Raw genomic sequence first — 14,817 nt, 5'->3', positions numbered from 1 at the left:
ATTTTTTATATATTTTATTATGTAAATTTATTGCATATGTTATATATTTATCTGGCACTGAACAGAGAAACTTCCCATGCCTATCCGTGGGTCTCAGACAGCTGTTCTCTGTTTCCTTTGATAATTTTAATTCTGCTATGGCTTAATTGGGATATCAAACGTCACTGTGTTAATAATTGCTGCAATTGTGACTTAACTTTATATGTCAACTTAACCTTAACTACACCTAAAGTTTTAACACAACCTTTCATAAATATTTGGTGATGTCTTACGTGTGCCAGACATGTTTATCCAGAATTACAATTCCTTGCCACAACTTACTTTTTAATAGAAAACTTACCACATTTGCCTTAACTAACTTCAGACATAAAGAAAATGTGGGTAAAGTGGCACGTTGCTAATAAAATAAGACAAATCCGTGTTTTATTTTTTTTTTTTTATTTTTTTTTTTTTAATTTATTTTTGGGACAGAGAGAGACAGAGCATGAACGGGGGAGGGGCAGAGAGAGAGGGAGACACAGAATCGGAAACAGGCTCCAGGCTCCGAGCCATCAGCCCAGAGCCTGACGCGGGGCTCGAACTCACGGACGGCGAGATCGTGACCTGGCTGAAGTCGGATGCTTAACCGACTGCGCCACCCAGGCGCCCCGACAAATCCGTGTTTTAAGTTACACATATGCTTAGTAACTTTTGATCATTAATAGTGGTTCTGATATCAGATCTCACACTGTGATAGGCTGGCCAATTTTATGCTCTAATATAAAGGGGAGTCTTTGTTTTCTGCATCTCACCCCCTCTGCTCCCACTCTACATAACCTGTTCTTGTTTTCATACATTATATGTTTCCCCTTGGACTGAATTAAAACTGCGATTCTAAAATTATAGCTTTGTGGCATGTTGGGTGCTGGAGCCATTTTTCACATGGATGACTAGAGAGAGAATTCTTCTCAAGCTCATGTGGGACATCCACCAAGATAGACCACGTTCTGGGCCATAAGACACATCTTAACAAATTAAAAAAAAAAATAGAAATCATACAATTGTGCTCTCAGATCACAATTGAGTTATACTAGAAATCAATAAACTAAGTAACTGGAAAATCCCGAAATGCATAGAGACTCAACAGCACACTTGTAAATAATACGTGGGTCAAAGTAGAATCTCAAGAGAAATTTAAAAATATTTTGAACTAAATGAAAATGAAAACACAGCTCATAAAAATTTGTAGGACGCGGTGGCAGCAGTACTAGGAGGGAAACTTAAAGCCCTGAAGGCATATGTTGGAAGAGAAGCTCTAAAATCAATTGTCTAAGGTCCTACTGTAGTAAACTAGAAAAAAGGAGAGCAAATTAAATCCAAAGGAAGCAGAAGAGAAGAAATAATAAGAATTAGAGCAGAAATCAAGTAGAAAACAGGAAGCCAATGGAGAAAAAAATGAAAACAAAGACTGGCTCTTGGAAAAATCATTAAAACCAGTAAGCTTCTAGCCAGGCAAACCAAGAAAAAAAGAGAGAGGATACAAATTACTATTATCAGACATGAAGGAGGGGACATCACCCAGGTCCTGTGGGCATTAAAAGAATAATAAAGGAATACTGTGGACAAACTCTATGCAAATATGATAGCCTCCATGAAATGGGCCAATTCTTTGAAAGACGTGATTTGCCAAAACTTACGCAAGAAGAAACAGACGATCTGAATAAGCCTATATCTGTTGAAGAAATGATAATTAAGAACCTTCCAAAAAGAAAGTACTCATTTAATCATGGGGTAAAGCAGTGGAGACAGACAAGAAATCCTCAAAGGTTAAATATACTCTGATAGAGCTAAGTCTCAGATGTGGTTAGGAGAGCAGCCAGCTTCGTAAATATTTGTAATCCAAACATTATTGTTACTTTATCCTCTACTGCCTGCAAAATGCCTTGGTTTCTCTTACTATTTAAAAAGCTCAGTAAGAATGCAGGCTCATCTCAGCCTGGATTGCCTGAGTTGATATTCTTGACTAATTTATATTAAAGGAGAAGAGAAAAAGAAAATCTAAACTGAGATTTTTTTTTCTTAATTCATTATAGCTAACTCTTTAAAGGGATTATTTGGTATTTACAACACATATAAAATTTTTGTTATTGAATTGGTTCATAGAGGGTGTTGGAATGATTGACTTTCTCAACCTCTAAAGCTAAAGGACTACTAAGAAGATGAAATAAATTCTCAGCTTTCTTCAAATAAGATTTTTTTTTGAGAGAGACAGTGAGAGAGAGAGCGAGCTTGGGAGGGGTGGAGGGAGAGAGAGAATCTTAAGCAGGCTCCACAGCACAGAGCCTGATGCAGGGATCGATCCCACAATCCTGGGACCATAACCTGACTGGGATCATAACCTGAGCCAAAATCAAGAGTCAGATGCTCAGCCTACTGAGCCACCCAGGTGCACCTTAACAATACCTTTTAGTGTTTTTTTGCAGTGCATATTTTCTCCATCAAATTCATTTATTCAGTTCGTTTATGAATTTGATTTAACACAATTTCTTATCAGCACCCTGCCATTGATACTAAGAGAGAACCTAAATGTTGAGAGAGGGAAAGGAAACGACAAGGTGTTTTGGTACACACCACTGGCTAAAGGAAATTAAAGTTAATGTCATTAAATGTGTGATCTTTTCCATAGAGCCTGAAACTAAGTAAAATGACCTTTTTCCCCTTCCTGTAACACTTTCACATTGTGAAGCCACTGGTCAAGACGAAACTTTAATCTCTTAAATATTTGAGACAGTCATATCAAAAATTATGTACAAATTTCTGTTGAAAGAGCTGCTTTGTAAAAAACTGGGTTTTGATCAGCAAGCCTCTTTTCATGTCCTCAAGCCACCACGTCAGTCCCAAAAGATATAAAGTATTTAAACTGTATCTTTATGGATGCATACTGAGTGTTTTTGATGATACCAAGCAAAACTAGAGGATTATGATGAACTCCAGCTGGACACCAAACTTCTCACATATAAGCTATTAACTTTGTCTGCCTCCTGTGGTATGTCCCTGCATTTCATGTTTAAGTGATAAAATATTAGTGTAATAACTGGAAACTTTGCTTTTGAGAAGCCAGAGACATCACTAAGTGTTTGGCTTTTTTTGAAGTATTGAGAGGCGTTATGTATGGATGTGCCATAAAGTGTTACCCTGAAGTTACTGCAGTGTCCCACAGCCTAGTGCCACCCTAGTCATCAGTGTGGCATTTTCTTTTCTTTTCTTTTCTTTTTCTTTTCTTTTCTTTTCTTTTCTTTTCTTTTCTTTTCTTTTCTCTTTTCTTTTTTCTTTTCTTATCTTTTCTTTTCTTTTCTCTTCTCTTCTCTTCTTTTTTTTTTTTTAAAGTTGGGGATAGTAGACAAAGTGGGTGGGGGGCTGAGTTAAATGGGTGATGGGCCTTAAGCAGGGCACTTTTCAGGATGAGCCCTAGGTTGTCATACGTAAGAGATGAATCACTGGGTTCTGCTCCTAAAGCCAAGACTACACGCTATGTTAACTAATTTGAATTTAAATTTAAAAAAAAATTTATGGAAGAAAATTAACCTTAATAAAACATTTTCAGTAAAATAAAAATTTTAATTGGAAAAAAAATAAAATGCAAAACTAAAAAAAAATAAAGTTGGAGATAGTATGGGTTTACTGGTAAGATTTTATACAAGAAGAAATACACTGTTTTGAGATTAGTTTAAAAGTTAAAAAGACTCAATCCAGAAGAGATTCCTGCGACCTTTGCTTTTCTCATCAGCAGGTGCTACCCTGAGTGTAGCCCTGCCTCTCATGCAGCTTTTCGGCCTTGTGGCAAAATCGCCACCACCACCTTCCCATGAAAAACAACATATCTTCATGCCCTCTTAGTTCTGTTTTACTGCTTTCTTTTCTGGATGCTATAGAGAATTAATGTGCTGCCGGGTGTTAGGAAGGTACATGTTATGATGTCAGCCCTGCTGAATCCAGTGTCGGTAGGGAGGTACTCTTGGATTTGAGGATCCGCTGTCTGCTAGGAAGCTGAGTGTTAATAACTAAGTGACAAACCATTTCTACCCAAATGTGCCTGTCTTCAACTCTTCTGGTGCTTCAGATTTTCTGAACATTATTTTTCCACTAAAAGGACACAAGCCAAAGTCAGTGTTCATTGAGCTTTTGGTTTTTGGTGATTTGCCTCAAAGTACACCTCCAGGTGCCAGGGAACTTGGCTGTGCTCACCTCCCTCAGCCTCCTTTTTTCCCCTGATGTCTTTGGAGTTGAATTCTGTCACAGTGTTTCACATTCTGACCTATACGATGGCCCTTGCTAATTGTGAAATATCTTTTGAAAAGAGGTAAAAGTGATATGGCTTACAGTGACTTAGAAGAATTTATTATTCGCATGAAGATAAAGAGTTTATAGGGGCCCTATGATGCCTCATGCATAAACGTCCGTGTTTACCTTTGCACGGTATTTAACACTGTCTCCTAACACACATACAGATGAAAACATTGCCATACCCACATGCCAGAGAGAAAAAAAGTTTTTTGTCCACTTGAATCTCCATTCTTCCCAATTTGAGAATTCCCCCTTCTTGGGATCTCCAGGCAATCCACGATAAACCCATAAATAATATGTATATGGTTTTACTAGACCTTTTGAACAGGGCCACCATGTTTGATATTTCCAGGTTGCGTTGCAAAGCCCTGATTTTGAGGCATACAGGTAGCTTGAATTATGTGGACCTTACTTATATTCCTGATACAACTGAAGAAGAACCAGAGCCATTTTCTAAGTATTCTTAGACATAGTAACATGAATTTTCTTGTAATGTCATGTCGTGATCTAAGTGCAAAATCTTAAAGTCTCTGAATAAAAACTTCCACTTCTGCACATATCTAAATTCTCTTTATCATTATAGGAGCCAAGAGTCAACATAATATGGAGAGTAGTCAAGCAGTGGGATTAAGCTACATTTCCCCCAAAGAGCCTTCTTCCCGGAAGACCTGGCAACAAAGTACAGGCGGGTTAACCAGGTGTCAAGATGCCATGAAAAATTTTCAAAGGAATGTTTCTCAGTTGCAAAACCCAGGTGATTTCCCCTGCCAGGTTTGGGCAGGAGTGCCAGTTCATGTTCCCGAAGATGAGAACTATATATTGACTCATATAGAGGATGTTTCCAATTGCATAAAAAGTCAAGAATTTCCATCTTGGAGAGCCCAGCATTCTTGGAGGAAAATGTATCTGACAGAGTCACATAATTATCAGTGTAGGTGTCAGCAAATTTTGATGAAAAATAATTTCTGTAAGTGTGACAGCACCAGTTGGATCACGCCACACAATGATAACCTGGGAGTACACAGATCAGAAAAAATTTACAGCTGCCATGACTGTGGAGAAAACCTCATGAAGGTTTCACTGCTTAATCAAGACTTAATCAAAATGGGGCAAAAGCCCTACTCCTGTAATGAGTACAGAAAAGCCTTCAGTGACGACTCCAACTCTGAAGTTTATCAGCAGTTACACTTAGAAGGGAAAACCCATACCTATAGTCCATGTGGAAAGGGCTGTAGTTATAGTTCAGTTCTTCATATTCATCAAAGTGTTCATAGAAGAGATGATTGTGTTTTTGAGAGTTCACCTCTGCAATCCCATCAGAAAGTACATACAGAAGAGAAGCCATATAAATGTGGATATGGTGAGAACTTCAGTCAGCTCTCCTCTCTCAACACTTGTGGACTTATTCACACGGGACAGACGTCCTATAGATGCAATATTTATGAGAAAGCCTTCAATCATAGCTTAGACCTTAATAGTATTTTTAGGATCCATACTAAGGAGAAACCCCATGAATATGAGGAGAATGGGGATGTCTTTAATCAGAGTTCTTGTCTCCAAGTCTACCAGAAAATCCACACTGGAGAGAAACTATACACAGATGTAGAATATGAGAAGGGTTTTCTTTGTAGCTCAAATCTTAACATTCAGCATAGAGTTCACATGGAAGAGATTCCTTATAGTTCTGAGGAATGTGGTAATAACTTCAGTCTGGACTCACATTTGCAGGACCTTCAGATAGTCCATACTAGGGAACAACCATATAAACATTATGCATGTGGTAACAGCTTCAGCCAAAATTCATATCTTCAAGGTCATCAGAAAATTCACATCGGAGAGAAAGCTTACAAGGACTGTGGGAATGGCTTCAGTTGGAGTTCAAAACTGAAAGATCATCAGAGAGTCCACACTGGAGAGAAACCGTACAAATGCAATGCATGTGGTAAAGCCTTCAGTCATAGATCAGTTCTTAATGTTCACCAGAGAGTCCACACAGGAGAGAAACCTTATAAATGTGAGGAGTGTGATAAAGGATTCAGTCGGAGTTCATACCTTCAAGCCCATCAGAGAGTCCACACTGGAGAAAAACCATACAAATGTGAAGAGTGTGGGAAGGGCTTTAGTCGCAATTCATACCTTCAAGGCCACCAGAGAGTTCACACTGGAGAAAAACCATACAAGTGCGAGGAGTGTGGGAAGGGCTTCAGTCGGAGTTCACACCTTCAAGGCCACCAGAGAGTTCACACTGGAGAAAAACCATTCAAATGTGAGGAGTGTGGGAAGGGATTCAGTTGGAGCTTTAATCTTCAAATTCATCAGAGGGTTCATACAGGAGAGAAACCCTATAAATGTGGAGAATGTGGTAAGGGCTTCAGTAAGGCCTCAACCCTCCTGGCCCACCAGAGAGTCCACACAGGAGAGAAGCCATACCAATGTGATGAGTGTGGTAAGAGCTTCAGTCAGAGATCTTATCTTCAAAGCCATCAGAGTGTCCACACTGGAGAGAGACCATATATATGTGAGGTATGTGGGAAGGGCTTCAGTCAGAGAGCATATCTTCAAGGTCATCAAAGAGTCCACACTAGAGTGAAACCATATAAATGTGAGATGTGTGGGAAGGGTTTTAGTCAGAGTTCACGTCTTGAAGCACATCGGAGGGTCCACACAGGAGGGAAACCATACAAATGTGAGGTATGCACAAAGGGCTTCAGTGAGAGTTCACGTCTTCAAGCGCATCAGAGGGTCCACACAGAAGGGAGGCCCTATAAATGTGAACAGTGTGGTAAAGGTTTCAGTGGGTTTTCAAGTCTTCAAGCTCATCACAGAGTCCACACTGGGGAAAAACCATACAAATGTGAGGTGTGTGGAAAGGGCTTCAGTCAGAGATCAAACCTTCAGGCTCATCAGAGAGTCCACACAGGAGAGAAACCATACAAATGTGATGCGTGTGGTAAGGGTTTCCGTTGGAGCTCAGGTCTACTTATTCATCAGAGAGTCCATAGTGGTGACAAATTCTATAAAAGCGAAGAGTATGGTAAGGATTATCCTTCATCAGAGAATCCATACAGAAATGAAGATCTATAAAACCATTATATTTGTTTTGAAGTCCTCAAATGGGAACTGAAATTTTCCACTCCCTAGAGTTCTTATAGTAGACAAAATTTCTTTCATGAAAATGTTTCTGCCCAGCCTCAACATTCACAATAGTCAGGAGACCACACTATGGAGACATCTAACAAGAGAGTCTCCGTAAGGGGTTTTCTCACAATTTTAAGATTCATTGCACGTGACCTGTACTAGGGCTTTTAAAAGACCAGAGTAACAAAAGTACAGTGAAGAGCGTGCCTAAATCTATGTTTAATGTAAGCTTAATGAGAAAAGGGGCTTCACTTATTTACTGAGTTTTTAAAACCATGACATTGCATAACTCAGTGGAGGTGCTCAGTACTTTTTACTAAATGACTAAAAATGTATAAAAGTGTCATGTTTGAAAATTTTATTAAGCTTATTTACCCCAAAAAGATCATTTAAAAATGTATTTGGAGGAGGAATCCTGCAAGTAACCTTAACATAAGCACTTCAAGTGGGAAAATATTTGAAATGTAGAATATCAAGCAATATTGTCATCTGAAATTACACGAATTGGGTTGTAACCCTGTTGGGATTGGTTCCCATCCTTTGTCTTGTCTTAAACAGGGATGAGCTAAATTCTTATCATTTGGTCTCTTTCTATACAGTATTCCATCAGTTTAAGTTTAGCGCTGTGTGTGTGTGTGTGTGTGTGTGTACACATATGTGCACTTTAAATGACAGTACAAATTGATAAATAATGTTTCTGGTTGCACTGCATTTTACATAATTGACTTTTTACTCCTGCCCTGTGTGTTAAGGCAGAGTTTTCCTGTAATATTTGCAAAGTGTCAGAAATGGTTGCTAATGAAAAGTACTTTCTTAATAAATGTCAAAATTACAATACTTTGCTTTTTTAGTCTTCACGTTTCTGTCAAAGTTCTTTTGATTTGATTTTTGTTTTTAGTCAAAATTTTTATTGGAAACTTTTTTTTTTTTAATTTAAATTCATCTTAGTTAACATACAGTGTAGTCTTGGCTTCAGGAGTACAACCCAGTGATTCATCTCTTACATATGACACTGGTCTGACTGATTTCCACCTGGAAACTTAGAATAATAATTTGTGATAAGGCCATCTTAATATAAAGGGATTTGTACAATGAGGGTAATTTTTTAAACCAGAAATAAATAGATAAATTTCTCCCAAGTTCCTATAAAAATGGAATTATAGAAAGTAAGGAATCAATCTATAATGATAGGAAAGAATTATACATATTGTGTCGGTGAAAATGTGGATTGTACCTTCAAAATATCCAGTTAATTTAAGTCTGCATACATATATGTTCAAATACATGTTTCATAGATAATGTGTGAAAGATTACTCACCATCATATATACAACAGTTTTCTCTGACCAGCAAAATTTTGGCGTAGTCTTTTTTTTTTTTTTTTTTTTGGTACTTCATTTAAATTTTTTTTTCAATTAACATTTACCAATTTTACCAAAGTAATTACTGAGTTATCATCCTTTATATTTAAGAATCCATAATGTGATTGCTTTATTTCACTAGATGGCATTATGGCCAAAACTAAAGAATAAAATCTGTGAGGTTAATTTTCAAAATTCTCTAGGTTTCTAAGGATACAAATAAATTAGGTGTCAGCAACTTTTTCTTACTGTGAAATTTCTTTAGGTCTCAAAGGTCATGCAGCCTAGAATGCTCTAGTACAATTCACTAGTATTATAAACTGGTGCATCATAATTTTTCTCAGATTTCTCCCATTGGATGAATGGGGCGACCAGAGCACTCCCTTACCCTGGCTTTCAAGGTGCTAAGTCAAGTTGCACAGTGTCAGACATTGGGGCTTCTAATGCATTTCTTTACTGTCATCACTTCCAAGGGAAAATCATGAAAGCTCATGGTGGTTTTATCATTTAGGAAGCTTTTAGCTGTAAGTAACAAGAAATGTAACTTAGAGTTGCTTAGACCAAAAATATTTCTCAGCTCATATAAATGAAAAGATGCAGGCAGGGTAAGATGTGGGTCTGGGCTTTGTATTGCTTTTGTTTAACTCTCTCACCTCTGTCCTTTTATGTGAACTCTTGTCTTTAGATTGCTCACAAGATGGCAGTATCACCTGCTTTTTTTTTTTTTTTTTTTTTGCTCACAGGTGAGGGAAGAGAGCTTATGTCTCATTTGTAGTGTTATGTAGTCCTAGTTCCCCCAAATACATAAGGTCTCTGTCCTCTCCAACCCCCACTCAAGACTGAGGCTAAACCAAGACAATAAAGAATATCCTTGTTTCCCATAAATAAGCTAGCTTGTTCCTAGAGGCAAGCGGTAGCAGGCTACATTGGAAAAACAGCAAAAATATGGACCGAGAATGCTGTGGCACAGGTATACAGAGATGGCCAAAAGCTGAGGGTGAAGAAGGAACATTGAGAAAAACCCTCCAACACTCCAGCCCCTACCCGAAGCGCCAGTAATATTAGAAAAATTTGAAGTGGTATACTAAAGATAACTATTTCAACAACAGAATCTAATTCCACCTTAACTCCTGGCCAGATTGGTTCACCCTAACACTTTAGCAGAATAGCTGTGCCCAGTTCCAGACAAAAATAACATTTACTTCAATTTCTACCACTTGACACACGTTATTTGGCATTCAGTCAAAAAATTACATGATTACAAGAACAAACAACCCTCTCTGCCAAGTAGCAGCAGACCAATTAATAAAACCACACAGTGAGATGCCCATATTTTGGAATATCAGAAAGTTTTACATAACTGATCGATGTGTTGAGTGCTTTTGTGAAAAGGGCAGACAATATACACGAACAGATGGGGGAACTTGAGTGGAAATTAATAAAGAGTGAAATAGGAAGTGCTAGACAAAAATTTTATCATAAAGGATGCTTTTGAAGGACTCATGAGTAGGCTCAACAAAACTGAGGAAAGTGTCAGAGAACTTGAATATAGGTCAATTGAAATCATTCAAACTAAAACAGAGTAAAGGACACAGAGCATCAAAGAACTGCGGGGAAACTTCTTATGGTCTAATATATGTATAATTGGAAATCTAGGAAGAGAAGAAAGCAAGAATGAGAAGAGAAATATTTGCAGAGATAATGGCTGAGAATTTTCCATAAATAGTAGAAGACCAATTCTAGATCCAAGAACCTCAGAGTGCTCAAGCAGGATTTAAAAACAAACAAACAAAAAAATGAGACCTATTCTTGCCAAACAGCTGAAAATGAACAAGGCAGAGGAAATATTGACGGTGGACAGAGAAAGAGGACACATTACATACAAGGAACAGAGATGAGAAAAAGACTTCTCATCATTCAAGCCAGAAGTCAGTGGAGTGATATCTTTAAAATCCTGAAACAAAATCCTGTTAATCAAAAATTCCAAGCCCAATGAAAAAAAAGTCTTTTTAAAAAGTATGCAAAATGAAGATTTTTCAGATGAATAAAAGCTAACAATTCACCACAAGTAGATCTGCACTACAAGAAATATTAAAGGAATTTCTACAGGCAGAGAGAATATTATACCAGAGATAAATTTGGATTAAAAGAGAGAATGAGAAAGAAAGAGAAAGAAATATAATTTTTCTTATTTTTAATAACTCAAAAATATTCACCAAAGCAAAAAGTGAGCAAGGTTTTGTGAGTTTATAGCACATGTAAAAAGTAAAATATAACAATACCTTAAAACAGGGCAAAAAGAAATTGGAAGTATGCTGTTCTACACTACATGGATTGGCATAAAAATATTATAAGATACGCTGTGAAAAATTATAGGTGTATATTATAAGCCCCAAAACAACCGTTTAAAAAAAATTTAGGGGTGCCTGGGTGGCTCAGTCATTGGGTATCTGACTTCAACTCGGGTCATGATCTCACGGTTCGTGAGTTCAAGGCCCGCGTCAGGTTCTGTGCTGACAGCTCAGAGCCTGGAGCCTGCTTTAGATTCTGTGTCCCCTTCTCTCTCTGCTCCACCCCTGCTTGTGCTCTGTTTCTCTCTGTCTTTCAAAAATGAATAAACATAAAAAAATTTTTTTAATTGAAGTGATATATAACTAATAAGCCAGTAGTAGAGACAAAATGGAATTATAAGAAATAATCCAAAAGCAGACAGGAAAACTGAACAAATAGCACATGGTGGAAATAGTAAATATTAGCATGATAATAACTTCAAATCCAGTGATATCTATAATTACATTAAATGTTCTAAACACACCACTTAAAGATCGTCAGATTGGATAAAAAAAGCAAAACCCAACTATATACTATATGTCTTCTAAAGAAACCCTTTTTAAGTATAAAGAGATAAGTAGGCTAAAAGACTAAGGAAAAAAAACTAATCAAAAGAAAGTTGGACTACCTATATTCATATTAAAAAATTCATACAAGCAGTATTACCAAAGGAACATCAGGTAACATACAATTCTAAATGTGTATGCACCTAACAACAGAGCTTCAAAATTCATGAAGCAAAAACTGTTAGGATACCATAAGTATCTTTGGAGAACTCAGTATATTTCTCTTAGTAATTGACAAAGCAAGATGACAGAAAATCAGTAAGGATATAGAAGACTTGAACAACACTACCACCCAACTTGGTTTATTTGCCACTTAGAGAACATCTCAGTGGTTGAATAAACATTACTTTCGAGTGCATTTAGAATATTCACCAAGACAAATCATATTCTGGGCCATAAAGCAAACCATACCAAATTTAAAAGAAGTAAAATCATGCAAAAGATGTTCTCTAATCCAAATGGAATTAAATTGTATCAAGCAAGTGATACCTGTTGTGAACCACAAGGAGCAGCAGTTCCAGATTGTCAACCCACTGCATGGCTTGCAAATGTTGAGGTCCCTGTAAATATTGGGAACAACTTCGTGAGAACATTACAAACACCTTTATGTCTATACAACTGACAATTTTAACAAAGTGTACAAATTCCTTGAAAGACACAAATTACCAAAGCATACAAGAATTGACAGCCTGGATAGTCATATCTCCTAAACAAGGTAAATTTATAGAAAAAACCTTCTAGCAAAGTAAACTAAGGTGCAAATGGCTTTACTGGCAAATTCTAGCTAAATATCTCAGGAAAAAAAATGATTCTAATTCTAACCAAAATCTTCACACACACAAAAAAAAAAGAGATGGAACCTTTCTAAGTCATTTTATGAAGTCACTAATCCTGATAACAAATTCCTGATAACAAAATCCAATAGTGACATTTTAAGAACAGAAAACTGACTAATATCCTTCATGAACATACACTTGAAAATCCCCAACAAAATATCATATTCAGCAACTTCTAAAAAGGATAATAAATCATAAAGTGGTATAGACTTAAAATGTAGATTTTTTTAAATATAAATTTAGCATTTATTTATTTTTGAGAGACAGAGCATGAGCGGGAGAGGGGCAGATAGAGAAGAAGACACAGACTCTGAAGCAGAATCCAGGCTCTGAGTTGTCAGCATAGAGCCTGACATGGGGCTCAAACCCACAAACCGTGAGATCATTACCTGGGCTGAAGTCAGATGCTTAACCGGCTGAGTCACCCCGGCGTCCCTGAAAATGTAGATTGTTTCAATATACAAAAGTCAAGCTGTCTAATTCAGTTAAATGCAGAAGAACTTTATAAAATTGAACATCAATTCATGACTTAAAAAAAAAATACCCAAAATCTAGGAATTAAAGGGAAACTACCTCAAGCTGATATAAGACATAGGCAAAAATATCGATAACGTCTTTTTAGTGGTGATAGATTGAATGCTCTTTTAAAGTTGTATTTTAATTCCAGTTAAGACAAAAAATAAATAAGATACAAACTGTTAGAAGGGTGGGGGCAGGGAAAAAAGATTGGATGCTTTCACCTAAAAGTTTGGAAACAAGGCAAGGACTTCTCTCCCCACCCCATGTCAACATTATATGGGAGGTAAGTAGCCAGTGCACTAAGGTGAGAAAAAAAAAAAAAAGACAGGAAAGGAATAAATAAAACTCTAATTGCAGAAGACAAGATTATGCAGAAAATCTCAAGGAATCAGCAAAAGAGCAAGTAGAACTAATGAATATAGCAAAGCCACAGGAAACAAGACTATACAAAAAAAAAATCACTATACAGTGAAACCTTTGGGAGCACAATCCATTCTGGAAGCATGCTTGTAGTCAAAAGTGCGTGCATATCAAAGCAAATTTCCCCATAAGAAATAATGGAAACTCAGATGATTTGTTCCACAACCCAAAAATATTCATTTAAAAATGATTACAATACTGTAATATAATACAAAATAATAAAGAAAATACAAAATATAAAGAAAAATAAATTAGCCTACACTTACCTTTGAAAACCTTCACGGCTATTGTGAGGGAGACAAGAGAGAGGAGGGTTATTGTGTAGGACAACTTTCACTATCACTAATGGAATCACTGCTATCTATTGGCTCAATGGAATCTTCTTCTGCATGGGAGCCATTGTATATGCTCACACAGATGCTGACTACTGTACAGTATTAATAAACTCTTGTCATATACTGTATTTAATGTAACTGGCAAGAAAGCAGCAGAGGAAAGGGTCTATATCTGCAGGCAGCCTGACCCAGAATGAAGCAAAGCATTCCTAAGCTTACCCTTGTATGGAAAAGCCAAGGACTGTCCATAGGTGCTTTGAAGTAACAAAAAGTACACTAGTGCCAGTTGTGGACACCTTCCAACATTCTGAAAAATCACTGATTTCTGCCAAATACTACAGCCTGAGACCGAGCATGGGAGATGATCACCCACAATCCTACAGCAGGAGAGAGAGAGGAACCATTGGCTCAGTTGTGATCATGTGACAACAGGCATCATATACAACTCGTAAGACATCACTTGTTTATCAGGTTAAAATTTATTAGAAATGTTTGCTCGTCTTGTGGAAAACTTGCAGAACAATTTACTCACAGTCCAAAGTTTTACTATACTTGTTCCAAACTATCGGAAATTGAAATTAAGAAAGAAAAAAGCAGTACAATTTACAATAGCACCGAGTATATAATGTACGGTAACAGGGAGAGACTGGGGGCATGAGTGTGTGTGATCTGTATGCTGCATATTACAAAATATTGATGAAAGATTTAAAAGACCACTCAAACAAATAGATACGACCTACTCATGGAACTGTTAAGCCATTTGTCCTAAATTGATCTATAATGCAACACAGTTTCACTCAATATCCCAGAAGTTTTTGCAGAAATTGACAAGCTATTTTTAAAATCTGCAAGAAGTAAATAAGAATGGCCTGAAAACTAAAAAAATAAAACGATATTGGAAGACTCACACTATCTGATCTCAAGACTTACTATAAAGTTACTATAATCAATACAACGTGGTATTGGTGAAGGAATAGACACATAAAACA

General features: G+C 36.9%; 1 protein-coding gene across 3 annotated transcripts in view; it reads left to right on the top strand.

Moving 5' to 3' along the window:
• Window positions 1-8,278, top strand: part of ZNF112 (zinc finger protein 112) — a 33,732-nt gene extending 25,454 nt beyond the window's left edge. For all 3 annotated transcript variants that reach the window (XM_047836690.1, XM_047836692.1, XM_047836691.1), the window contains one exon: window positions 4,907-8,278. In XM_047836690.1, coding sequence (XP_047692646.1) covers window positions 4,907-7,407 — 2,501 coding nt within the window. In that variant the 3' untranslated portion in view covers window positions 7,408-8,278. The remainder of the gene's footprint in view (window positions 1-4,906) is intronic.
• Window positions 8,279-14,817: the final 6,539 nt, after the last annotated feature.

The sequence above is a fragment of the Prionailurus viverrinus genome, chromosome E2 (genome assembly GCF_022837055.1).
Source record: "Prionailurus viverrinus isolate Anna chromosome E2, UM_Priviv_1.0, whole genome shotgun sequence".
Taxonomy (NCBI): domain Eukaryota; kingdom Metazoa; phylum Chordata; class Mammalia; order Carnivora; family Felidae; genus Prionailurus; species Prionailurus viverrinus.
This window is presented reverse-complemented; position numbering and strand designations above follow the sequence as displayed.